At 49.5% G+C, this 27046-nt stretch overlaps 1 protein-coding gene across 2 annotated transcripts; it reads right to left on the minus strand.

Annotated features, from left to right (window-relative positions):
• Positions 1-398: 398 nt before the first annotated feature.
• SP2 (Sp2 transcription factor) lies at positions 399-24726 on the minus strand (the record flags this gene model as incomplete). 2 transcript variants are annotated; one of them, XM_084238873.1, is made up of 7 exons in its annotated part: positions 24648-24726; positions 11029-11105; positions 9291-10265; positions 4089-4401; positions 2356-2530; positions 1936-2129; positions 399-499 (listed from the first exon to the last, which is right to left on the minus strand). In XM_084238873.1, exons 2-7 carry the CDS (start codon positions 11089-11091, stop codon positions 399-401), a joined length of 1821 nt encoding a protein of 606 aa, XP_084094999.1. In that variant the 5' UTR covers positions 11092-11105; positions 24648-24726. The 2 variants fall into 2 exon arrangements, with proteins under 2 accessions (XP_084094999.1, XP_084094998.1); XM_084238872.1 differs by lacking the exon at positions 24648-24726 and adding an exon at positions 24482-24593.
• Between the last annotated feature and the right edge of the window lie 2320 nt (positions 24727-27046).

Below are 27046 nucleotides of genomic sequence, written 5' to 3' on the forward strand. Positions count from 1 at the left end.
GGGCCAGGAAGGTGCAGGAAGAGAGGGGCATGGCACGATGCAACTCCGGCAGTGTTGGGGAGGGAGGGGGGCTCACTTTGCTCCTCGACGGAGTGAAATTCATGTTTTTCCTTTGGAAATAAGGGTTCCCACTCGTCCTGATTTAGAACGTCTCATTGGGCACGGCCAGTGTCCATGGTCTGGGCAGGCCGGGAGCGCATGGTGAGAGGGAAGGGCCAGGGTGGAGCCAGAAGGGGGCAAGTGAGGGGCAGCAGAGCCCCTTCCCATGGGGATAGTTGCAGAAGAGGAAGGAGGGGCTGAGGAAGGGCCCCCGGCGGATGTAGGCCTCCTTTCAGCCAGGGGCCCAGGCAGGACATGGACAGGAGAGTGTAACTTCTGGCCTCCCGCCTCAGTTGGCCTTACAAGTTCTTCGTGACCAAGTGAGTCTTGTAATGCTTGGTGAGGTGGTCACTCCTCATGAAGCGCTTCTGACACTGGGCACACTCGAAGCGCTTGTCCCCTGGGAAGAGGAGACACCTGTCACTCATAAAGTCCACAGACAGACACTGTTGCAGCCTGACAGGGAGAAGCGCACATGAGGGGTGAGAGGCACCCTCTGCAGCTGCCGTTGCCCTGTTATCACATTCTTCCTGCCTCCGGCTTACACCTCGACTCCCCATGGGAGTGACCTGAACCCTTGGTCAGTTCTCAACTCACTACCCACTCGACGTCCGTCACGCTCCTGTTTGCTTTGTTGAGACCCTTGTCCCTCGCCCAAGTACCTGTGCTCCTGCACCCAGAACTCTCTCGAGTAGGGCTGCTGCCTGCATTCCCCTGACCTTTGTCCCTCTAACTTGGTTCCTTGCTTTCCCCTCACAGGGAAAGCCCACCCACTCTGGCCTACCCACATGAGTAGAGTCCAGCCAGGCCCACCCAGGTGAGGGCAACTGCTACTCTGTGTATCTGCTCCTCAGCCTAGACAGGTGGGCATGACCTGCCAGCTATGCTGGCCAGGAGCTGGAGCTCTGGGTCATGTATCCCCATCTCAGTCCCAAGACGGGTCCCTGGGGGCATTCGCAACAGCAGCAGTTCTCACAGTATGTGGCCCACAGTACCTTGGCCCAAGAAAATTTTAGGTGCTAGCTGGGTAAACATTTTCATGTTTATAGTTTTATATTTACTTGTCAGTGCATTAAAACATAAAATGTGTGATGTCAAAAATGAAAGTGATTGAGGTCTCCCTGGTGGTGCAAGGGGTTAAGCACAGCACTACGAAGCAATCTGCAGCCTCTGCAGCACTAGTTCAATCCCTGGCCCACCAGGGAGCAACCCATATGGCGCAGCAGACCTCTCCTGTCTCGCCTGCTGCTCCCCTCAGCAGTGTATTTCAATCAATCTGCCTGTTCTGTTCCCCACTCTGTCTCTGGTGAATCCTCTCACCTCCCCACACACACCTCCGGCCTGTACCCCAGCTCTTGTATGCATAAATAAATAAATCTTTAAAAAAAATGTGATTGGGCATAAATAAGTAAAATTAGTGAAACAACTAAAGGAAAATCATTAGGTAAGTGATAGTTAGGAACGGCACAGTGGACTTAGAAGCCAAGGGCCAGGGTTTGAACTCAGTTCCACTCATCACTAGCTGTGTGACCTGGCCACCTGTCCAGGCCTGCGTTATAATTGGCAGAACCAAAGCACCTCAGAGTTGCTGTGAGGATTAAATCAGTTCAGCAGTAATAATAAGTCTGCAGTATAATAAGATGGCAGTTCTCAGGGCTGTGTAATGCAAATGACACCACTTTGGGAAACACTTGGGTAAAAGAATGGCTTGAAGAGTTTCCTGGGTGGTCCCAGGCCCCCTAAGTAGAGGCTGGCTCTCCAGCTCAATGTGGCCATTCCTTGGCAGGGTCAGGGAGTGGGGGTGGCTGGAGTTTGCTGCCAGGGAAGGGAGCAGACCTGTATGGGTGCGTGCGTGCCTCTGGAGTTCGTCGCTCCGCGTGAACCTCTTCCCACAGAAGAACCAGTTGCAGACAAAGGGCCGCTCGCCGGTGTGTAGGCGCACGTGGGCCCGCAGCAGGGATGTCTTCCGGAAAGTCTTGCCACAGTCAGGGATATGGCACACATGCTTCTTCTTCCCCTGCTCTCCAGACCTGAGTGTTGGGTTGAGGGATGGAAGGGGAGAGAGGAAGAGGTAGAGATGGGGGCAGGACAGGGTAGAGATGATCAGGTCTGAGAGCACAGGAAAGGTGGGGGTCCGGGTGGTGGCAGGGCACCGCTACCATGTCCCTTTGTGGTCTGTGCGGGCTCTCAGCCCTGAGCAGACATCCCAGGCACAGGGCACAAGCCGGGCTGGTGGGTGGCACCCCCTTAAATTACCTTTTGTCCCCATCCTTGCAGTTGGGACAAGTGCAGGCCATGCGGCGCCGCTTCTCCCCAGGCTGGGCCTCTCCAGCCAGGGCCTGCTCCATCTGCAGCTGGATCTGGGTGGGGCTGAGCCCACTGATGGTCAGGTTGTTCCCAGAAACATTCTGCACCGTCAGCTGCTGCTGGCCTGCAGGGAGGAGGAGGTGAGGTTCAGGGCAAGGCAGCCCGAGGGGCGAGTAGGGAGCCTGCAGCCTCCTCTTCTGCACACGAGGATGAGAATTATGGCCACTACTATTTCAGAGAGCCTATTATGTGCCAGATGCCATGTTCGAGACCTTCAATGTACTGACACACTTAATCGTCATAACTGGAGGAAACAGGTGCTGTTACCCTCCTCTTGCAGTCGGGGAAGCAGCTGAGGAACCCACTGAAGTCACACAACTCATACAGGGTAGGACCTAGACTGAACCCAGACCGTCGGCTTTAGAGTCAAGGCCCAGCACAGGTCCTGTCTACACTGGCAGAATCTGCATTCAGATGTCGCCCATGTGATTTAAGTTGGGAAGGGTCTTGGCTTGGGCTGTCTTGGAGTGTTTCTTCTGGAATCTCCTCCAGCCTTTCACCCTTGAGAGATACCAGCTCTGCTTTCAGGAAAGTCTCCAGACATTCTTGTTAATAAGAGTGAGAAAACAGTTCTATGGACTCTGGAAAAATTTAAGTCTTCTAGGACTTGAGTAAAGCCATTCAAAGCAGGGGAGTGTTGTGACCTAACACCGGTGCCCCGGAGGTGGATTCCTCCCTGCTAGTAAGCCAAATGCACAAAGTGCCTTAAATTCATTAAGAGTAAAGAGGGGCAGGGCCTCCCCGGTGGCGCAGCGGTTGAGCGCTGGGTTGCGAAGCTGCGCGCGGCCTCTGCGGCGCCGGTTCAATCCCCGGCTGCTCCCCGGCCACCAGAGGAGGGTCCCACATGGCGTGCAGACCTCTCCTGCCGCCCGCTGCTCCCCTCAGCAGTGTACTTCGGTCCTTCTGCCTGCTCTGCTCCCCGCTCTGGCTCTGGTGAATTCTCTCACCCTCCCGCGCTTCTGACTGTACCCAGTGCATGTATAAACAAAACAAACAAACAAACCAGCAAACAAATAAATAAAGCATGCCTCTATAAAAAATAATAATAATAATAATAATAATTCTAAAAAAAAAAAAAAAAAGAGTAAAGAGGGGCAATTCAGGGAGCTCCCACTATCTAGAAAAGTACCCCACCCAGCCATGAATGCACAGAACCTTGTCAGCTTGGTAGCGGCATGCTTCCTTTGATTATTTGCAAGCCTGCTATGAAAAATGCAGCAAAAGCCACCCCTCCTTTCCTTCCAACCTGAACTTGGGACTGTCTCCCTCTAGAAGCCTTCCTTTAAGCTCCTCTATCAGGAGCTTCCCTTGAACATATATCTCCGCTTGTACCAAGCTAATTTGCACTTGTACATTAGAGTTTTCCTGAATACGATTTTCTATTTCTCCACCATATTTAAAGATCTCTGGCTATCAAGAGGGGCCAACACACGTCTGAAACTATCAGTATCTCACAGGACAACTGTAAGGGCCAAGTGGACGTGCTTTTAGGTTGGAAGCAACCAGGTAATGGGAGTATCCTCCCAGTTATTACTGGGAAGCCGGGAGTGGTCCATGGATGGTGTGGGGGTGGGCACCGGCACAGGCATTGGCCACGCCCTGGCCCGGGGGCCTTCCCTTACCTCCGGTGTTGGTGATGGTGACTGGTACACCCTGAACCTGGACGCCGTTGATGTTGATAGTCTGCATGGCCTGCGCCGCTGCTGCCAGCTGGGCTGCGTTCAGGCTGATGATGCTCCCAGCGGGGGCAATCTTTGGCAGGGGACGCTCTTTCCGGAGAATCGCAGCAGAGTGCTTTTTGCCGGTCCCGCTCAGATGGGGAGCACGGGACGCGGGGTTGCTACAAGTGGTGGTAGAGGTGGTTACAGCTGTTCCTGGAGAATTGTCCTGAACAAGGACTGTCTGCACCTCACCGGAAGGCGTACGGATATAGACCTAGGAGGACAGAGAGACAGTCAGTGACCCAGGAGAGAGGCAGCTCCCTGCACCTTGCAGTGCAGTGTCACCCCCCCCACATGAGAACTGCAAGTATCTCTTCGCCAGCCTAAGTCTTTCCAGCCAGCCCAAATCATTTACACACCTTCAAGGAAGGGCTGGTGGCATCTGTGTGTTGAGCCGGCAAATGCCGACTGATTTGAAACCAAACATTTAATTTACTTAGCGTGGAAAAATGCAAATGCCAAATCTCAAAACTGGAGAATCAGAGGGAAACTAAATGATGATCAAAGCTGTACTGTGGGGCCTCCCCGGTGGCGCAGCGGTTGAGCGCTGGGTTGCGAAGCTGCCCGCAGCCTCTGTGACGCCGGTTCGATCCCCGGCTGCTCCCCGGCCACCGGAGGAGGGTCCCACATGGCGTGCAGACCTCTCCTGCCGCCCGCTGCTCCCCTCAGCAGTGTACTTCGGTCCTTCTGCCTGCTCTGCTCCCCGCTCTGGCTCTGGTGATTTCTCTCGCCCTCCCGCGCTTCTGACTGTACCCAGTGCTTGTATAAACAAAACAAACAAACAAACAAATAAATAAATAAAAACATGCCTCTAATAAAAAAACAAACAAAAAAAAAAAGCTGTATTGTGAATGACCATCGAACAAATGAAACCACTTTGAGGCCCAAATGAAGAGAAAACAGCTTTAGACTGGCTGAGACGGAAAAATAAACACAGTGCTCATCAGTGGTGCGACAGCAAGGAAACAGGCTGAGCTCACACTTAAGTTAGCAGTGGGAGTGTGAAGGGTGCAGGCTTCCTGGGGGGTATTTGCAAGCATGGACCAAAAGCCTGAAAAACAGGCATGTTAAAGCCTTCGTGGGAAGAGGAGGGCACTTGTGGGGCATGGCCGCAGCAGCAAGGTGTGGATGTGGAGCACCAGTAGGTGTCCACACGGGAGAGCTGAAATGCTGTGGAAGACTGGTTAGTTATGACTGGGGGCTGATCCAGAGTGGAATTTTTTTTTAAAGATTTATTTTTTATTTATACAAGTGCTGGGGTACAGGCCAGATGCGCAGGAGGGTGAGAGGATTCACTAGAGACAGAATGGGGAACAGAACAGACAGACAGACGAAGACACTGCCGAGGGGAGCAGAGGGTGAGACAGGAGAGGTCTGCTGCGCTATGTGGGATTCTTGCCAGCCAGCCAGCCGGGATCAAACCCACGCTGCAGAGGCTGCAGACAGCTTCATAGTGTGGTACTCAACCACCTGCACCACCAGGTAGGCCTGGAATTTTTTTTTTTAAGATTTATATATGCATACAAGAACTGGGGTATAGATCAGAGATGCAGGGGGTGAGAGGATTCACCAGAGACAGAGTGGGGAACAAAACAGGCTGATCTACTTAATTACTCTGCTGAGGGGAGCAGCAGCGGGTGAGACAGGAGAGGTCTGCTGTGCCATGTGGGTAGCTCCCTGGCTGGGTATCGAACTCATGCTGCAGTGGCTGGAGATAGCTTGATAACACTGAGACTGGAATATATTAAGGGTAATAGGAACTGGGTTCCTCCCTGTAAGAGAAGGGAGTTATGGAATATGGAGAATACTGGATGGTAATAAGAGGAAACTCTGGGTGGGCGGGTAGATACACGTGCATGTGTGGTGCCCAGGCCTGTCTGTCTATACTGTATACACCTATATGAGTGCTCAGCTGAGTCCACTGAGAAGGGCTGGGAGCAGTAACACTCTGGTAGTGATGAGCTCACCTTGCACCCAGGTCTTAGTTTCTAAATCCCATGCACCACAAAAGGAACTCAGGCTCCTTGGAGGAGTAGCTGGAATGGGAGGAGGGACTATACAAGAAGCACCTGGAACATCTGTTGAGAACCCAAAAGTAAGCGAGTGCTTAAAGAATGTGGTGACATGTGAAGGGTCACAGGCGCCCACTGGTCAAATATGGATAATTTGAGCATCAAAATGTAACACTAACAGACGATAGCCCACTGAATAAAACAGGAATGTGTGATTCCATATGATAAAAAGAAACAAATGGAGATGAGAGTAAAAGACTGCTCTCTCATCCCCTAGGAACTAGGACTCCTAGGAGAAATGTTTGACTGAAGAGCTGGGAAATATAAGAACACAGTACTGACTCAGCTACCAGGCGCATGAACCTTGAAAACTTTATCTAGTCAACCCCTGAACAACAGAGGGGTTAGGACAATTTAGGCAGTAGAAAACCCACACACAATTCCGACTCTCCCGCAAATTTAACTACAGTCATCCCTTGGTATCCACAGGGGGACTGACTTCAGGACCCTTCGACCTCTCACCCTACAATGCAGCTCAAGACTGTTGAGGCCATAGTAAACAAGACTAAGAGGCTATCTGACCAGAGGGGTCCACGGGGTGCAATGTGGTGTCTGGCTTGGATCTGGGAACAGAAAGAAGACAGTAATGGAAAAGCCCCTGACATCCAAATCAAGTCTGGAGTTTGGTTAACAGTAATGTACCAATTTCAGTTTCTCAGTTTTGACACATGCACCCTGGCAAAGTAGGATTATCATTTGTACACCTTCTATAAAGCATTCAAGAAGCAAGGCAGGGCCTCCCTAGTGGCGCAAGGGGTTAAGCACCGCACTACGATGCAATCCGCAGCCTCTGCAGCACAAGTTTGATCCCCAGCCGGCCAGGGAGAAACCCACATGGCGAGGCTGTCTCACCCGCTGCTCCCCAGCAGTGTATTTCAGTCCATCTGCCTGTTCTGTTCCCCACTCTGTCTCTGGTGAATCCTCTCAACCCCCTGCATCTCTGGCCTGTACCCCAGCTTATTTATTTGTATGCATAAAAAAATAAATCTTAAAAAAAAAATCAAGTCGGGGGTGTGGGGCCGGAACCCTAGTGGCAACAGATGCTGAAATAACTCATGGGAAAAAGTTTCTTGTTTTAAAAAAAAATCCTGTTGTGATTTATTTGGGGGGGGGGGCAGGGGGTGTTTAATTTTAATTCCTGAATTACTTAGGACTATTTCTCAGTTAAAAATTAAACAAATAGGGCCTCCCCGGTGGCGCAGCGGTTGAGCGCTGGGTTGCAAAGCTGCCCGCGGCCTCTGCGGCGCCGGTTCGATCCCCGGCTGCTTCCCGGCCACCGGAGGAGGGTCCCGCATGGCGCGCAGACCTCTCCTGCCGCCCGCTGCTCCCCTCAGCAGTGTACTTTGGTCCTTCTGCCTGCTCTGCTCCCCGCTCTGGCTCTGGTGAATTCTCTCACCCTCCCGCGCTTCTGACTGTACCCAGTGCATGTATAAACAAACAAACAAACAAACAAACAAAGAAAACATGCCTCTATAAAAAAAATAAAAAATAAATAAAATAAAATAAAAATCAAACAAACACAGGCATTCATCAAATAAAGCCTGCTTCGATCTGGAAAAAAAAACAAAACAAATAAAGATCATGAACCCTTAATGAACACAGGACTCTCATGCCCAGTTTTCTGGTGTGCGCCTTTTGCAAATGATTGCTATTTTCTGTATGTCTTAAGTTTCTGTTACGAGAACATCTTTTGTTCATAATATAGAGCAGGGATCAAACAAACTGTCTCTGTAATGGGCAGGCAGTAAATATTTTTAGCTTTTGTGACCATGAGATCTGCCTTGCAGTGCAAATGCAGCACGAACAGGCATGCCTATATTCCCATTAAACTTTATTTACAAAAACAGGTGGGTGGAAAGGCCACATTGATCTGTAAATCGACAATTTCTGGTACAGAATATATTTAAAAAATAGATGCTTAATCCCTTGATACACAGTTGTGTAACAGATAGCACCTCAGAATAATGGGGAACCCTGCATATGTGATTGTTTCCTTAGGGGAGCTGCTGAAGCTCTGCCTCCATCATTCTTAAGACACAGAATCTTAGGGAAGGGAGGGGAGGCACTCTGGGGATGTGTGCACCTGAGCGGTATCACTTCAGCTCCTCACCTTTAAGGTAGGTCTGAAGACACAACCTCACAGGGGCTCTGAACCTCATAGGTATTGTAGTAAGTAAACAATTTATAGGACATCACTTGGCAAGCCATAATATGCCAGAAGGGAGGAGGCGTTTTAAGGCAGGCCTCAAATTTCCTCTGGCCTGACTTCCTTGTCAACAGCTCAAATTCACACCAGGAGACTGTCCTGCTTCCTACTGTCCCTCGCTGTGACTAGATTCTCCATTCTTCAATGACTTTATCACTTCCCTCGGTTCCTGGTTCTCCCTTTGCAACCTGGACATAATCTCTGGCATTAGTGGGCACACACAAAGATGAAAACCTGCTCCATAAAGCCAGAGAGGTTCCAGACTATTAGAGCACCTTGATAAATGCCAGAACATTCCTGATGGGTCTACATCCCAGATTGGATCCAACCTAAATTTCCCTGCTACCCAGCTAGGATGTTGCTTCTATTTTTTTCCCTTGTCATTAACCATGACTGAATTTTTCTCACTAATGTTCTTCCTTTACATCAAATTCTATGGTTCTGATTGGATTTTTTCCCTCTTGCTACCATTCTGAGCATGCAATTCTAAAATAAAAAAATAACCCTTATTTAAAAAGTATGTATCTGCCCCCTACCCACCCCCTAAAAGACTCCCATAAAGAAAACGTGGACCAAAATACAGGTATGTAGGTATGTTTCATCTGATTCTAGCGATAAGCTGTACATGGTCCTGTGAGCTGGAGTCTGTTTGTCAGGTAGAATTGCCACTTACTGCCCACCCTAAAGGACACCGACTCCTGACACTCAGATCAAATCAGGAGACGCAGCAGCATCACCTCAGAAAGCACACCGAGGGGGAATAGTGTGTCAGCCATTCAGAGCTGAGGAGGAGAGGGAGGTGGGTATAGATGGGGTGTTTGGTACCTGAGTAGGCGTTGGCTCAGCCGTCTGGATCTGAAAGTTCTGGGAGGGCTTCTGGGGAACCGTGGGGAGGGTGGCAGATGCGGCCTGCACCACCCGCAGGGCCTGCTGAGGGATCTGTACCACCTGCTGCTGTTCAGCCTTGGGAGGCACCACCTGGACCTGCTGGACCACAGCCGGCTGGCCCCCGCCGGGGCTCTGAACGATGAGCAGGTTGTTCCCTGCCTGGATGATGTTGTCTGCGGTGGTCTCAATCAGCACTGTCTCCACCTGCTCAGCCACGGCCACCGGGGGCTGGGAGGCAGGAAGACTCTTCTTCCTGGCTTTCTTGTTAGTCTTAGACAGTGGGGTAGGGGGGCTCTCCGTGAGGAGCTGAGTGGGGGCCCCGGTGTCGCTGGTGTTCATGAGGTTGTTGACAGGCAGAGTGAGTGTCACGTTGCCTCCCCCACCTGTCAGCTTCACCACGTTGGCCCCGCTCTGCACGGGGGTGGTGGTAGTACTTGACTTCTGCACGGGGGCTGGCTTGATGGGGACAGGCTTGTGACTGGATGGTGAGGGGGTGATGATGGCCTGGTTGGTGCCGGGGATGATCTGGATCTGATTGGTGAGATTGGGCTGTACCTGGATGGTTTGGGAACCACTCGCCTGAATCTGAGGAACTGCTTGGTACTGGATGTTGGCATTTGATCGGGTCCCTTTGTTGATCATGGTGGGATTCTGGATGGCAAATACCAGCTGCCCCCCAGGATAGGACGTGCTCAATTGTGACCCCTGAATCTGAAGTATGTTTCCTTTGGAGGACAAGATTCCAAAGCTATTCTTGCCGGGACTGAGAGGAAGAGGGGCTGGTTTGATGGGGACCAGTTTCCGTGGTGTGGGCTGTGGGGGAGCAGGAGGCGTCACAGCAGCTTCAACAGCTGGAGGGCCAATTTTGCTACATGTTGCGGCAAGCAGGGCTAAGGGAGATGGCTGGGAGTCCTGCAAACACCAAACGGAAACAGCAATGAAACATGAGGGCCTGCTGTCCTGCCTCCCCTCTGCCCTTTATGATTCCTGTCTTGGCAGGCTCTTCCCCACCTATGGCAGGCAGGGTGCCACCATGCCCCCCTCCACAGTGGCTCCACTGAGTAAGTGAGAAAGGGGGGGAAAGGTCTTTCTCAGGAAGGGAGCTCCCAGCACCCATGGCAGAGTGAACTAATAAGCTGACCACTTACTTTCCACTGGTCTTGCTTCTATTGGGGACCCAGAACTACCAGGCCATAGATGGAATTCTGTTAGCCCTTCCCTGGTACTAAGGGATCCCTAATTCCTCAACTGTAGAAAGACAGGAAGGGACAGAAAGAGTAACAGAGAGGCAGCAGGAGAAACTGACACTTGGAAAAGTGTTTTCTAGTGCACGAGACGTGACTTCATCAATTAGGGAGGACTGCTCTTCTGAGGTAACAAGGAAAAATTCCCTTGGGTATGGGGATGCAGCCCTTTTTCCTTACATGTTCAGTGGGGTCTGGAGGTAGGGACCTTGAGTTTAATCCTCCTTTTCCCCCGACCCAACTGGACACCACAGGTAAGTGGCCACAGTTTTAGTTCAGAAAAAGTGGGTAACTGAACCATCCGGACCTCAGAACCCAGGGTATTTATAGAGAACCAAGAGATCAGTTGTGACTTGTGGTGTAGCATCAACTTCAGTGAGTCCTTCCAGGCTGATGCAGCCCTCAACCCTCAGAGCCCACTGCCCACTTGCCTGGGTGGTGGAGGCAGCGGGCTGCAAGTAGTCACTGGGACTGACAGCGGCAGTGGCAGCCATGCTGGTCTGTGGATCTGTGGGAAGAAAGGAGATGGCGTAAGGCATGAGATGCCTGAAGGGAATCCACCTGCCTCAGATTTTCTTTTTGCCTCTATTTGCTGCTGCTTCTCCAAGAGAGATTAATAATATTTCCTCACCCTTCCTACTCAAAAGTTAGCAACTCCACATCTTTTTCAGTAGATGGCCTTCTCCTCTTCTCAGATTCTGTCATCATAAAGCCTAGGCTAACACCAAGGTGCCAAGACCAGTTTCAGTAACTCAGCTGTACCACCTTCTCTGCTGGGCACCACCAACTGTCCCGAGCCAGAGCGTGTCCGGAGAGAAGCAACCGCTGGGCCAGGAACCCTGACGAGGACACACCTGCTCCAAGGAAAGATCTTGGGTAGTTTATTCTGGGCCTCACCACAAAGGCACAGCAGCCCAGGTGCTGGCCTACGGCGTGTGGGTTCCTGCTTTACGTGAAATGACACTTTCACATAAGATGACAGATATGGTCTTGTAAATCACCAAGACTAGGAAGGCTAGTAACTAAATAGAATGAGAAGCATGAAAATACCATAAATTCTATTTTTGTTTAGATGTCTAAAAAATGCTAATGTTAAAAAGCCATCATCTCTTGGTGAGAACATTTTGCTGGACTTAAAGAATTTTTTTTCCTGTATTTTCTTATTTTTCCGAAGTGAATATACTCCATCGTGTTGTTGTGTTTTTTTTTTTTTTTTAATAAAAAATGGAAAAGTATTGTAGGGACTCTGTTCTGAGCTTACACCTGAGCTAAGAGAAATACAAAATAAGAAATCGTGAGAACCTGGAGGGAAATGAATCTACATGCCCCTTTAGTTCACAAATCAAAAAAGGACAAGAACACTAGGCAGAGTCTGCCTTGTTTCCTATACCTTTAAGGAGATTTCAGGGTGGACAGTGTCACTAAAGTGTTACTTCAGAGAACGGAAACAGCAGAGGGGTTCTGGCACTGAGCCTGTAATGGGCATCTGGCGCCAAAAGACAGGGAAAAGCAGACCCACTGAAACTGTTCTTTGGAGAATGATTCTTAAATGGGAGGAAAAGGGGGAACTGAAAGCTGGGACAGGTGATGGGCGCAACAATCTCTCCAAGGTTCCCAGGCGCTGAGGCCACACAATCGGCCCTCCGGAGCGGGAGAGACTGCAGGCACACTTACAAACAAAGCTCTGGACAAAACCATAGAGTGAGACCTTTAAATATTAGACACTGGTCCTTGGCAAAATCCTCGAACAAATGACTGAGCAGCACTGCAGTTACTGAGGGAAGCCAGCAGCAACCACAGGAGTTAAGCACAGGGCTGCAAAACACAAGTCAAGCCAGACAAGAGCTTCTGTAAGGGCTTGGGGCAGGTCTACGAAGAGAGGCAGCTGCCTGAAACTTAACAATGTTTTTATGAACAAGGAAGGGAAAAATGGCAGATGGGACGATAGTCTAGTATGGGGGCTAAGCTGAACGTGCCTGCTTCCACCTAAGAGCTGAGACCCATGCTTCTTGGAGTTTGCTGCTGCCGGGTCAGGCAGGGTGTCACGGGACCAGGGGTCTACAGGCTTCCTGCAGGAGGCACGTATTTTCATTGTGATGATCATCTTTCTAAAATGACCATGAACTGGGTCTAAGTCTCGGCAGCTGAAGAGCAGGCAGGCAACAGTCATCAGCACGAGGGTCATTTCATCACTGGCCCTCGCCTGTGGTGATGGTGTTTTTTGTAAGAGGAACAAAGAGGCATAGATGAGAACTGCAATTAACCAAAAGTTGACAAAAACTAGAAAAATCCTCAAAGAGTTGCTAAGAGCTAAATTAGTTGAGTATGGCTGGAAGGATCAACTGAAGGCCCAGTATAAAGTGGTAATTAAGGAAAAAGGACTAGAAAGACATTAATTACTGTTGATGACGTGGTGGCTGAAATCACACCAAAAGGCAGAGCCCTGGTACCTAAGAGTGTAAAGGAGCTTCCCCAAAGAATAAAACATCGCCTGCTTAGCATGGCAGCCTTTAAGACTGAGTGAGATTTTGTTGTATTGTGGTTTTATTTCTGAAAAGTAAAACTTGACATAAATCAGGAATCAGTTTTCCAAAATAAAATCCTCTTTTGTATGATGGTTAAAATGAAATAAAATGTTTAAAAATGAACATGTAATACAGATCATCAGGTGACTGTTGCTTAACTAACAGCTGCACCTTGTAGAGCCTGTGTGTGTGTGTATTTACAACAGTGTTGGTGCAAGTGTCACCACTCCAGCCACGTGGGCTAGTTACAACAACTTATTTCCGCCGTTGAATTCACAGCCCATTTTTGCAAAGTGAGGGTTGTGGCTCCTCAGAACCGTGGGAGGAACCGTTGCTCGGCTGTTGCTCGGCTCTAGCTCGGCAGGGTGGGAGTGTGGATGGCACACAGCCGGGTGCCAGGGTGCCAAGTCCGTGCTGTGCCTGCGCTGATGGCAGCAATTTGCGTTCAGTCAAATGTCGCCCTCCCATGATGATGATGATGATGATGATGATTTCAATTTTACTGACTTTTGGTAGCTATTTAATTTTACATGCGCTAGATCAATGAGTTGATTACACAGATATATATGTGAACATGATCAAGTTGTAACAATAATGAAAACAATCTCAGTCTATTCAAAAACATTTTGACTTTAGAGCCATGGTGTTCATACTCAGTCCATGAGCCAGTTATAAAAACAATTTAAGTCAAGTCAAGTCGCAGTGCTTGCGCACGCCCACATACACTTCCCTGTGCTGTGCTCATGCAGTCAGCTTCTTGAACAGAATTTGCGCTTACTACATGTGATGAAATTTAGTTATTTTTTTATTCTGTTTAATTTTTTAACATGCTGGCTGTGACTCACTAAATTGGTGTGGTGCCCCAGAGTCTGGAAAATACCATGGCTCTAGAGTCACATCCACTGCCTACCAAGGTTGGGAAACCATGCTAAGATCCTGAAGGGGAGTAAAACTTGGGGACTCACAAAACCAAGGACAGAGGTCCTGTGTCCTCACGGGACTCTGGGAGGCTTTGGGAATTGATAAGAAAAGCATCAAGCACATAGTGGGTAGGCAAATGATTACCCACTTTGAACTTGAAATAACTTGGGTTAAAAAGAAAAAAGAATCACAGGCAAGCAGGACAGGAAGACGGACTGAACGTTTGTTCTCATGTTAAAAGTGCCAGTGGTTTCAACTCAGAGCTAAAGGGGAGGCAACAGACTCTAGATGTGGTTGCCAAAAAAGCTACTGCAATCGAGTGCATTTCCAAAATTCAATCATAGCAGAAAAAGAATAGTTCTAGTGTGCTCTGCACACTTGGGCCACATCTGGCACCCTCTGGACATTCTGAAAGGGGGATTTTCAACTGGAGCTTGTCCAAAGAGTAGCAACGGTTGTGATCAGGATGCCAGAGGAGCGTATCTGCCTGGGTATTTCAAAGGGTAGAATCTTGGGTAGGAAAGTTCAAGACAGCTTTCAGTTTAATATGAGGGAGAACTTTCAAAAGATGGCATGTTTGCCTTTTGACTATTCTCCCATCTCGGAATCATTTAGCCAGAGGCAGGATGTGTATCTCTGGATGGAAAGGAAAGTTGGATTAAAAGATCTTTTAAGGGCCTCCCTGATGGTGCAGGCGGTTGAGTGCAGCGCTGTGAAGCTGTCCACAGCCTCTGAAGTGCTGGTTCGATCCCCGCTGGCCTCGGAACAACCCACACAGCGAGCAGACCTCTCCTGCCTCGCCCACTGCTCCCCTCAGCAGTGTGTTGTCAGTCTGCCTGTTCTGTTCCCCAATCTGTCTCTAGTGAATCCTCTCACCCTCCCATGCATCTGGCCTGTACCCCGGCTCTTGTATAAATAAAATAAATCTTTAAAGAAAAAATAAAATAAAAGATCTTTTAAGTTTTTCATAAAACAAGCACAAGACGAGTTTGTTGCTGGCAGAGCTGGGAAAGGAAGGCAGGGGCTCTCCCCAGGAGGCTCCCCTGGCTCAGGTCCCCTCAGCTAAAATTGGTGAGTGACTCTGCCTCAGACATCTCTGTTGCGAAACAGCAGCACAACAGAATACAACAGAGAGCAAAGGAAATGAAAGCTAGCCTAGTGCTTCATCACATCTCCCAGGCTCATTTCTCCATCTCCCTCTGCAGTCTTTCTTACCCTTGACGCAAGCTGTTTGGAACGCCTGAGCGATTCTTCATTTAGGAAGTTAAAGCAAAATCTACAGAAGCAAGCTACAGGCTGCTGGTGTTCTAAGCTGCAGCATTTGTTTGGTTTCATTTTCCTCCCCAGCTGGCTCCTGAAGTACTCCTCCAGATATCAAGCCATTGTTTGCATCTCTTCTAGTATCATGGCTCAGGGCTTCATGGGCCCTGGGCCGCAGACCTGGGCAACCAAGACAGAGACCATTTTCCCTGCCACTGCAGAACTGTATCAGGGATTAACCATGAAAGGGAAAAGAGATGCATTTTCAATTGGTGTTTGGAAATGAAAAGTGGTTCAGAAGTATCGTAGATACGTAACTGGGAGACTATGATCAAAGGGACTTTGGAACCTCATTAATTTGGAACCTTATATTTAAAACGTGTAATTTGGACATAAATTATGCTTAATTTCCTTCATACTATGCAAAGTGCAGCTAAACGGTGTATGAAGACAGCAAAGGGACGCAGGCATAGTTACGTAATTGTTTTATACCACTTCCACCATTTTAATCATACTATTTGCTTTAATGGCAATTTACATCCGGTCACTGAAACCTACATTTGGCAACATCGGTCAGTGGACTTGTTGCATGTTCTTGAAAGCAAAAGCAGTTTTTCTTTCAGAATTCTACCATTCCGACTTTTACTCATTTAGATTGACTAAAACTTTCCCCACAGTCCCTAGGCCCATGAAGTGGGAAAGTTTTCCAGCAATTCAACCAATAATAGCTCTGTTGAGCCCTAAGGCAAACTTCAAGGGTACCAAACAAAGCTTCAATTAGCCAGGCGTGGGGGGGGGGGGGTTCCCAATGCCTGATGGGCCACCACGGACTTTCCTTTCCCCACAAGGAAGCCAGTGTGACTCTCAGACCCGCTGCCCGTCCCCCAGTCTCATCTCTGCCTCTGCCCCTCCAGCTTCAGCAAGGCCAGACTTGGTGGGAAAGCTCCCAGCACTTTTCTGGTCCCTTTTCCAAGCTGTGGCATTGGGTCTCTCACCCCAGCTGTCTGCTAACACTGCTCTTGCCTTAGTCAACAAGGACTTCCTCCTCTATCCTGCATCCAACAGGCCTCTGTCCGCAGTTCTTGAGCCCTGGGCCAGTCCCCACTCCTTAAAATCCCGCTGGGCTTCCTCCTGCCTCTCTGGCCACCTCTTCCCTTATGCGCTCCTCTTCCTTTGCCACCTCTTAGACACTGATGCTCCTCGGCAGCCGTCCTTCTACCCAATAGCCATTCTGTGGGTGACTGAGCCCACTCGCATGGCTTTAGGTACCCCAACTCCCACCCCGGTGTGGCCAGGTCTCTCCTCTGATGTCAGAACAGTACCCCCAGCCCTCTGTGGGCCTTCACTTGGGCTGGCCATGAACTTCCAACACCTAGCTATTACCTCTGCCCATTCTTTCCCCAGCTTTCTCATCCTGTCACCAGGGCCCTCTGCCATCTCCTGGAGAAGGCTTCATCTCTGCCGCAGCCCTCTGCCTGCCTGCTTTCTTCTTTCTTTACTAGCTAGTGCTCACTCACCCTTAAGGTCTCAGTCTGGCTTTTAACCAGCACATTTTTTTGAGATTCAGCTATGTCACCTCCTTAGAGAGACCTTCCAGCAGGCTGGAGATAAGGTTAGCTCCTCCAGTAACTCACCACCCACTAACTAATCATGGCTCAATGGCTCTCTCCCAGATTCTTAGGACCTCCCCAGTATGGACTAGGTCTGTCTTCACTGCTGAGGTTTACCCCAGCCCAGAGGTCAGCACAGTGCCTGCCGTCAGTGCCTGTGGGCTAAAATAATGAGTACCCCTGATTAAACCAGCCTCTCTTCTGGCACTGTCAAACACAAGGAGACTTAAGCCTCATCCTCACCAGTCAATGTCATGATTCTACCTCCTAAATGTAAACCTCTCGCCAGTCTACTTTTAGCTCTCCAGACCTTATGCCCAGGTTCTAGCATTTATCACCTTCAAATGTGCCCAGAGCTCCAAAATGGCACCCCCACCTCTGGGGCTTCCTCTTCTCCAGCCTCCACAATCGAGATAAGGACTCTTTGAAAAGCAAGGCCCATCCTACCACTCCCCTGAGGATCTTCTGATAAGGTGATAAAGGCCAAAACAATCTGCTCCCTTCTTGCCCCTCCCCTTCTAACTCTCCTGTTGGTTTTTTCCATTTCTAGAATTAGAACACACCCTGCCTCACTTGGAGTCTGTCTTCCATTTGTCTGGCCAACTACAGTCCTTCATCAAGAGCTCATTTATAACTCACTTACTCATGAAAACCTTTCCTGACCTCTTCCCTCTCTTTGCCCCCAAGTCTGGGGCAAGTGCACCACTCTGCCAGTGGACTGGCTCCCTGGCACCCATGGTGGCACTTTCTCCCACCATAGGGCAGGGAGTGCGTCTGTCACAGTGTCTTTCCATGGGCTGACTGGGGAGCATGGTCACCGGACTAGGGGCCACAGCACTGGTCTTTCACTTGAGAACACACTCTTGGGACTCAAGGAACGAGACAGAAGGCCACAACTTTAGATAGGCTTTAGGAAGCTCTTTCCCTGTAGGAGAGAACTTGGCTTAAACTCCACAGCCAGGCCTTGGGGTATTGGGCTCTTTTCTGCCAGGGGTTCTGCCTCCCTGGCCATGGCTATCTTAGCTGCCTGCTATGGTATTCCCCCTGGAGGAATTTTACTCCTCGCAAACAGTGCCTATGCTGGCTATTTTGGTCAGCTCAGCTGGGCCTGACGCCAGCAAAACAGTTTCCCAGCCCAGTCTTTCCCAGTTGCCTAGCCTGGAGGAATTCAGAGCTGGTACAGGAAAAGCCAGCCATGGCTGGTTTTAGAGAACAAAGTTGGACCTCAAAGGGAGGTAACAAATGGACTGAGAATCTGTTTAGCTGGGGGAGGGGGGGGTTGCAGCCAACAGCCCCACTTGTTAAAGAATCCAAACTGCACTGAACATTTCTGACATGCAGATCTCTATGGTTCATAAGAGCCATATAAGTGTCAAGAACAGTAAGCCAAATTTCATTGACTTTCATGAAATGAGAGCCTCTGGGCAGTGGCTCACTAATGCCACAGGCCAAAAGAGGACAGTGAGTGGTGAGTCAAGGAGATTCTAGGGTCTCCCTGGTGGTGCAGCGGTTAAGCACTGGGCTGCGAGGCTGCCCTCAGCCTCTACAGCCCCGGTTCAATCCCTGGCCGCTGGGGAGGGTCCCACATGGCGCGCAGACCTCTCCTGCCCCGCCCTCTGCTGCCCTCAGCAGTGTACTTTGTCTGCCTGCTCTGCTCCCAGCTCTGGCTCTGGTGAATTCTCTCACCCTCCCATGCTTCTGACTGTACCCAGTGCTTGTATGAATAAATAAATAAATCTTTAAAAAAAAAAAGAGAGATTCTGTCTCCCTCTAGCCGCCTGAGCTGTCCTGTCTTCCCTACTCCCAGCTTTGACCTCAGCCTCAGCTAGGACCCTTATATGTGTCCACAATTTTATCAAGAAGTTAACATTCCCTGCATCAGCTCAGATGCATTAATTCTCTTTTTTCAAGCAAAACTCCTTACAAGAGTCACCTAAACTTGTCGTCCCTAATGTCTCTCCTGTCAATCTTTCTTGACCCTGCTCCTCCCATCCACACCACAAAAACTGCCTCTGCACTGCTACTTTAACAGTTAATTCTTAGACCTCATTTGTGTTGATGTGAGAGTTGATTTCTCTTCCTCCTTGAAATGCTTTCTTCACCGGGCATCCACAACTCACCATGACACACTCCAGCCTCACCATCACCTTGTTACCACCCAGGCTCAAGTGCCACCATCTCTTGCCTGTATAACTATGCCCAGCCTCTCAGGTGGGCTTCTGACCTTGTCTATTCTCAACTCATTCCCAGAGTGATACTTATCAAACTTGTATCATGTTCTACTCCACTGCTCAAAGCCCCCAACAGTAGGAACCAAAGTCCCCACCTTGCCACATAAGGCCCTATGCGACCTATCCCTGTTGTTCTCCCCACTCCTTGCTTCAGTCATGCTGGCCTCCCGCTATTCTTGAACATGCCAGGCTTAGGCTTCCCTGGGGCCTGTGCACTTGCTGTTCTCTTTGCTTCAGTTCCTGCCCTGCACACCTTCAAACTTCAAGCACTGTTCCATTCCTCCCCCCACTTCAGGGTTTTACCCAACTGTCACATTTTCTTTTAAGATTTATTTATTTATGCACATAAGAACTAGGGTGCAGGCCAGAGGTGCAGGGGGTGAGAGGATTCACCAGACAGAGTGGGGAGCAGAACAGGTGGATCTACTGAATACACTGCTGAGGGGAGCAGCTGGTGATTTTCTTATAGGCAGGTGATTTTCTTCACACTCTGTGAATTGCAGTTCCCCCCCCACACACACACACACACAATTTTCCTATCCCGTATTTGATTTTTCTCCTCAGCATTTCCCATCATACAATAAATATCTATTACTTATTTTTTGTCCCCCACGCAGAAGCAAGGACTTCTCTCTGTCTTACCCACTGAAATACCTACTGGCACCTAGTAGGTGCTTAATGTGTACTTGTTGACTGAATGACTTCAGGAGGTTATGGAGCAGGACAGCCTAGATGGAGTTTAAGAACCAAAGGAGAAAACCTGAAGATGTGCATATCCTGGCCTGAGGCTGGAATCTCAGGGCCTACCAGGTCAGATCAACAGGCCCACTCCCAGACAGAAGTCTCAACCCCACGTCACCTCATGGGGCCAGCGCCTGTGCAGGGCCAGCACAGTCCAGTCCTGCTCCTGGATGACTGTCTCAAAGCACAGGCATCATCGCCATGCCAGGAGCCACCGGTCAATGTTTCTTTCGGTTAACATGTATTTCTGAGGGATTTAAGATGAGAGTAACTGCTATATGAATACCTCCTGTCTTTTCCACTCTGAATTCCTCTTAAGTCATGACCATCATATGCTAGTCTGCATCCTGCCCAGCTAGTCACACTGCATCATACCAGAAGGGAGTCAGAAGCAGCGAATAGAAATACGGGGCAGCAGGAGATGGACAGAACTCTTCACTCTAACAGAAGGAGTCCCAGGAAATGGTGCAAAGAATACTGAGCCTCAGAATTCTGTCTTTGAGAAAAAGAGAAGAAAAAAGGGAACCCAGATAATGATTCCCCCGAAAAGAATCATTATGTACAAACACATGCTTTCTCTGCGTCAGTACACGCATTGTGAGTCACCTCCCAGTCATCCTGGGCTAGGACAGGCTTCTGAAATGAGTAGTGACTTCATTTCCCTTGAGAAGGAGGGTTGGCTTAACATTTACTTTTCTGAAGGCTGGGAAATGTTTCAGTCTGTTTTTAGGCTAATCTGAAAAGACTTCCAATTAGACATTGACCTGGAGCAGAAATATTCCACTTCCAATTACCCGACCCTGCTGGCAATCTCTTATTCCCTATTCACACTACCCAGAGGCTGCTTTGTGATTCCACCAAGTCCCACAGGATCAGGTAACAAACACCCCCAAGAGGAAGCTCTAGAAAAAGGACATTGGGAAATGTGCAGGCCAAACCTGCTTGTTTGAGAGCCACTTTCAACTCTGGCTGAGATGAAAGAAGCCACGTAAGGCCAAAATCACGCAGTAGGGGCGAACTGGTATCTCAGAGCCGTTAGAATAAAAAGCAATGGTCCTCCAAGCTAAACCTCTGCGTGGCATGTGATGGGCTTCTGGCTAGGCAAGCATGCAATTCTGATGTCCAAATAAGTTGGAGCTAAGGGAGTAAGATGTCCAAAGGAAAGATTCAAACAGCTGGGCCTGCGAGCATGTACTTTCAAATAGCCTTGGCAGCTTAATATTGCTGGGAGCTGCTTACTGGTGGGAAACTGAGAAGTGTCCAAACAGAGCATTTAGCCCTTTCTTTCTCCCTGGCTCCTGAGTCCAGCACACCAGCCCAGAAGCCCACCCTAATGAGAGCACAGTAATCCCTGTGCGGGTGCCAGTGGTAGCCTCAGAGCATACAGAAAGAGCACTTCCTTAACATGTAGTAGAATATGTGGCTTCCCCCAAGCTGCTAGTGCTGAACTGAGCTTGCTCCCAGACACACTTCGGTATCCCATGAGGCAGTAGAAAAATCAGTTTTGCTTCTCGGAATCCTGTCAACTGGAACAAATCCTCCAGTACCGCCTGGGAGCGTGCATCTCCTCAGAAATCTCTGAACCCTCCTACTTAGGCAGACAATGCCCTTGCGTTAGTAACAGCCCAGGTCTTTACCTCCTTTGTTCCCCCCTCCACCCAGTACCAATAAATAATTTAGGAAAAGACAGACCTCTCCCACCTCGAGGTCTCCTAGAAGAGCGTGGTTCATCAAAAAAAAAAAAAAAAAGGAAAAGATCTGATAAGCAAAAGGAAGAGCTTCTTAGACACATAGACTTTTAACTATATTTTAGAAATATGAAGATCAAAATGCTGTCTTGATGAAGGAAGAAATAGAGAGGAAGAGCTTCTTTTCCCTCCTACAACAGGTCTAGCAGTCACACAGGAACTGCACATGTATCCAAAACAAAAGCAAAGCAAAACACCAACAAGTGCAGTCCATGATGATAGCCATTTCTCAGCCCAGCTTGTATTGGTTCTGTCCAGCATGTAGGCCAAATGCACCTGGCTTAGAGCTTGCTGGGAAGTTCACAAATCCAGTTAAGCCGCCCAAAGATACTCCAGGCTTACCACCCAGTAAACTCAAAAGAAAGTATCAAAGTCTCCAAATAGATTTGACTCCAAATCTGCAGTCTACAAGGTTCCAGAATGGCCCATGTATGTAATTGTTAAAGCTCAAGGTGTTCACCTCACCACATCTCTAAACATTCTAACACACTACACACCCTTTGAGGCAGTGTTTCTCTGAGTCTCTCACCCCCTCCAAAATAATTCCTAAATTTTTCAGTCTCTGAGAGTGAGGTTTCCGTTTTGTGTATATAGAGAACAGAAGGGGTGAAATACACTTTAGAACAATTCCATCATAGGAAAGGGGTGAGCCAGATCTAAACACTTTCTGGCCCCAAGACGATACTAGGTTCTATTGGTTGGCTGCAACAAGCTTCATACGTTTTCACAGGGGCCCTGGCAGGGCAATACTTGCTGAAAGTAGGCTGGGAAATTATCACACACCTCTGCAAAGGACTGTTCAGGCTACAAGGGGCCACGCAACTTCTCCAAAAGGCTATTAACCAGTGGAAGAACTAATACGTTCCAGGTCAAGATGCTAAAATGAACTACCCATTAACTGTTATGCCATGAGGCTCCTTTACCCATACATTTACCAAAATCTTACAGCTTCTTCTCTCGTCTGACAGGCCTCCAGAGGTCCAAACTTTAATAGAATCTGAGAGAAAAAAGCAAGCCAGTCTAGGTGCTATCAACAGTGATGGCAAACCCTTCCTCTGAGAGTCAGTTTTTCCTACTGTAGTCAGGTGAAGACCTGATTATGGATGAAATCTACGTGGGTCTTCTTGGCAGTGAGACTGTGTCTTTAGCAATCTAGCTCAGGGGGTTCATAATTACATCAGACCAGCTTTTTTTTTTTTTTTTTTTTTGCCTCTTGTTGCTTTCTAATTTACCAATTGCCTCAGCCAATTTGAATCCAAAAGGTACTAATGCCTGTTAGAAGCCACTGGAACACTGACATCAGCCCAATTGGTAGGTTGTCTGACAGATTCGTCCCCTTCATTGCACACAAGAATTTAAACCAAAACAAGACACTGCAGTACTAGTCATGACTGCAGACAACAGGTCTCTTTGTGTTATAATCAGAATTGCTCCTGTGCTATGGACTCCACCATCATTCTCTTCACAGCCTGTCTGAGCTGGCCAACACCCTAAAACTTCATAGTCCTAAAAAGCTCATCACCCAAAATATCAACTCAACACTTAGCCTTCCCCTGTGATGTTTAATGCCTGCTGGGGGCACAGCATGCAGGTTTTAGACACTGCATACCAGTGTACCTTCAAATAGCCACCACCCTTCCATCTGCGATGAAATTGGTGTAATGGGGGACCATGAGCCAATTCACTGCTGAAAAATAGAGCAACCGGCCCCTCCCTTTCTCCAGGAAACAACAAATAAATGAGCAAGAAGTAACCTCAGGAGAAACAAACTTCAGGAGAATGTCTACTGAGAAAAGCCACACTGATTCATTCTGGATCAACTTAATTAAGAAACAACTAACTGTATGTTGGAATGACAGTATGTTGGAATCAAAATCGAAGAATGCAGTGAGAATAGGTTTCTCAATCGCCCAGAGGACAAGACACAGTTCCTTCTGAAATAAAACTAGAAAGCCACTGCGATCATAAGCCAAGTAGTAAGGGTAGGAGGCTGAGAACCAGAAGTCAACAGTGGGGATGGAGGAAGAAAGTATGTATCCATTTTGTTTTATTTCTTCTGTCATTCCTTAGTACTGTCTGCGCCCGGCCTTTGGGATTCAGCACTCCCTTCCACAGGACGGTCAGGTAACAGGCTGGGATCTCTGTCAACAAGTTTTAAAGTCTCACAAGTCAGCCACGAGTCTGCAGAAATCTACGGAGGCTGGCGGATCCAAGGGAAAACATTAAAAGCGCGCTTTAGCCCACTCTGCAGCCAAAGGCGAGGCCAATCTGCCCGGGGCGTGCCCTCCTGTCCAGACACCATCTCTCGACCGGGACACATCGGTAACCAGGCTGGCTTCTGCCCAGCAGTGCCCATGTGGCTGGTGCCATCTGAGTTTCAAGCATTCCCTTGCCCCTCTGCGCTTGGGAGAGCCCTGAATCGCAGGAGGGCCCCCCAAACGTTAAGCGAGCACGAGGGGCGTCAGCCTCCGGCCTGGAGCCAACCCAGGTAATGTCCACGGGCCGGGCAGCACTTGGGTGGGTGGGGACCTGGCGGAGGGGGTACCCGGCCCACCCGGGGTGCCCGCGCCTCTCGCCAGCCCCCGGAAGCGCCGCCCTCCCGCCCAAAGGGCTCCGAGGGGGCGGGGAGTCGAACGCCCCCTTCCGGGTGCCTCCGCCCGGCTGGCCAGCCCCGCTCCTCCTCCGGGCGGGAATCCTCCCTCCCCCGCCCCTCCCGGAGACGGGCCCCGGCGCCAGGCCCGGCCCCAGGGGGGAACCCCCGGTCCCGGCTCCCCCTCCCTGCGGCCTCTGCCCGTCTTCCCGACCCTTGGGGGCCGGGAAGACCCCGCCGGCAGCGGCCGGGACCCACCGCTCATTACGACATCTTCCTCCCTGGCCTCCGCCGCCTCCGCCGCCACCGAGAGCCTGACACCGCCCGCCTAGTACCCGCCAATCCCGGAGCCCGCCACCGCCCGAGCGACGGCAGCGTTCCCCAATAAGAGTTCGGTACATTGGGGACCGACAGCACTTCTAACCAATCAGAGAGAGGCATCTAGAGCGACGTAGGTTTGGCCAATAAGCCTGTGAAATGTCACTGATGGACGGTAGAGGGCACCAACCGAAAGCCCATGGAAATATGAACGACATGTTCCTCAGCCAACTGGCGGGCGGCAGGGTTCCGCCCACTAACTGGTTGATGGACAGCAACAGGAAGCTGGGTGGGGCGGGGCTTAGCTGAGGAGTAGTTTGGTATTGGTGGTGGTTGACCTTCCACCCACCTCTAACCCAGAAGATGAGTGATAGATCTGCCCTAAAGCCAATCAAAAGTCCTTAGGGCGAGGCGGAGAAATGCCCTATAAATAGCATATACATTGCGCTCAATCCGGGGTCGCCCTGGTGTGGCTGTGGCCTCCCGATCTTGGGCCTCTCAACCTTTGCCTGGACAGTGAAAAGCCACCAGCCTTTTATTTAGTCCCTCACTCTCCATCACTTCGCGAGAGGGAAGGGATCGATCCCTCATGCATTTTATGCAGCGCGGAATTGGCCTGCGTCCAGTCCTGCAAAATAACGGGAGTCGGAGAGGGGATTCCAATTCCACCGCCTCGGCTCAAAAGCCCGGTTGACGCTCACCTCATTATTGCAGCCACCCCCACCCATCTCTAGGGGATGGTCCCCTGAGGTGGGCATCAGAATCACCGCAGCTCCCAAAAGTAGATTCCCCGGGACCAACCCGGCTGGGGTTGCCTGGGCACGCCTGAGATGTGCATTCTAACAGCGTCTCCGGTGGACAGAATTGGTCTCTGCCACTCACCTCCTTGAAAGAGGTACTGTGAGCAAAGCCCTTGGCAGGCCTACCCGGGGAGGCTTAGCTGTCTCTCCCTGATCTTTCCTGGAGACATAACTTGGGAAGCCTGCCCGGCATTCGTGAGAAGGAATCCACTCTGGCTTCTGACCAGGCTGCGTAGGGAACTTCCGCAGCCCACTTAGAGAGGAAGGGTACTGAAGCTCCGCGCTTGTGTCCTCTGTAAAACGAGGCTAACGACACCTCCACGCCTTAAAGCTGTGGCTTTGGGTTGTTTTTCTTTCTTTCTTTCTTTTTTTTTTTTTAAACCACAACCCCCAGAAATATATTTGTGTCCTGGCCTGGTACAAATGCTCCTTGACTTACGATGGGGTCGTGTCCTGATAACCCCACTGTAAGCTGAAAATAACGTTGAGTGGAAAATGCATTCATAGCACCCAACCCACCAAACTTAACAGCTTAGCCTCGCCTACCCATAAAGTACGCAGAACACTTACATTAGCCTACAATTGGACAACTGTAGCTTGCATTTCCATCACCAGAAGCAGGAGACACAGATGGTCTGTGAAAATGCAATATCCAAAAACCACTGGCAACGCAGTGCTCTGTAGTGTGGGGGTTCCCGGGGTGATGGTGACTGGGGCTGCTACTGCTAGCACAACAGAGTAGCGCACTGGTAGCTTGGGGAAAAGAAAACCCACAATTGTAAGTTTGGTTCCATCACTTTTGCGCCATAGCAAAGTCGAAAGTCAGCTGACCTCAAACCAGAACGCTGTGGAACCAGCATAATAAATCTGCAAATGCGTACACTTAAACGTTTGTGAGCAGGGTAACAAAGTTTCAGAGGACAGTATTTACCCTACTACCTGCGATGTATTGATATTTTCTATCCAATCCTATCTTTTTCTCCCCCTCTCCACCTCCTTCCTTCTTCCTTTCTGAAAATCATTGTAATAAAGGTTTGGTGTGATAAAATAATAAAAAAAAAAATGCAGAGCAGAATGCCCTGTACACAGCAATTGCTGAATATTAATTGCTGAAATATTGTCTCTTCTAGGCTACCCCTCATGGTCTTAGCCTTTAAAAAACAAGATTTTTAAAAAATTAAATAAAAAACAAGACTTTAGCAGATATCACTCCTCTAGTTAAGATTTTTCTTTTTTAAAAAGAAATACTATCTTTTTTTAGGATTTATTTGTTCATGCATACAAGAACCAGGATACAGGCCAGATGTGCAGGAGGGTGAGAGGATTCACCAGAGACAGAACAGGGAACAGAAAAGGCAGAGTGACTGAAATACACTGCTGAGGGGAGCAGCAGCGGAGACAGGAGAGGTCGGCCGCCACATGTGGGCATCTCGCTGGCCCGGATCGAACCTGTGCTGCACAGGCTGCGGACAGGTTCACAGCGCTGTGTTCAACCACCTGCACCACGGGGAGGCCCTAGTTAAGATCTTCCATTGACTCCCTACACCCATCTGGATAAAAAGCCCAAACTCCTTTCTAGGCAAATGGAAGCCTTCACACTCTAGTGCATGATATCAAGCTTCATCTCCTCCCCACACCCAATTCCCTCCCTACAAATCTCTTTTGCCTCAGAGAAAGATTCCACCATTCCTAAATACTTAAACTT

Source organism: Talpa europaea, assembly GCF_964194135.1.
Source record: "Talpa europaea genome assembly, chromosome: 7".
In the NCBI taxonomy this organism is placed as follows: domain Eukaryota; kingdom Metazoa; phylum Chordata; class Mammalia; order Eulipotyphla; family Talpidae; genus Talpa; species Talpa europaea.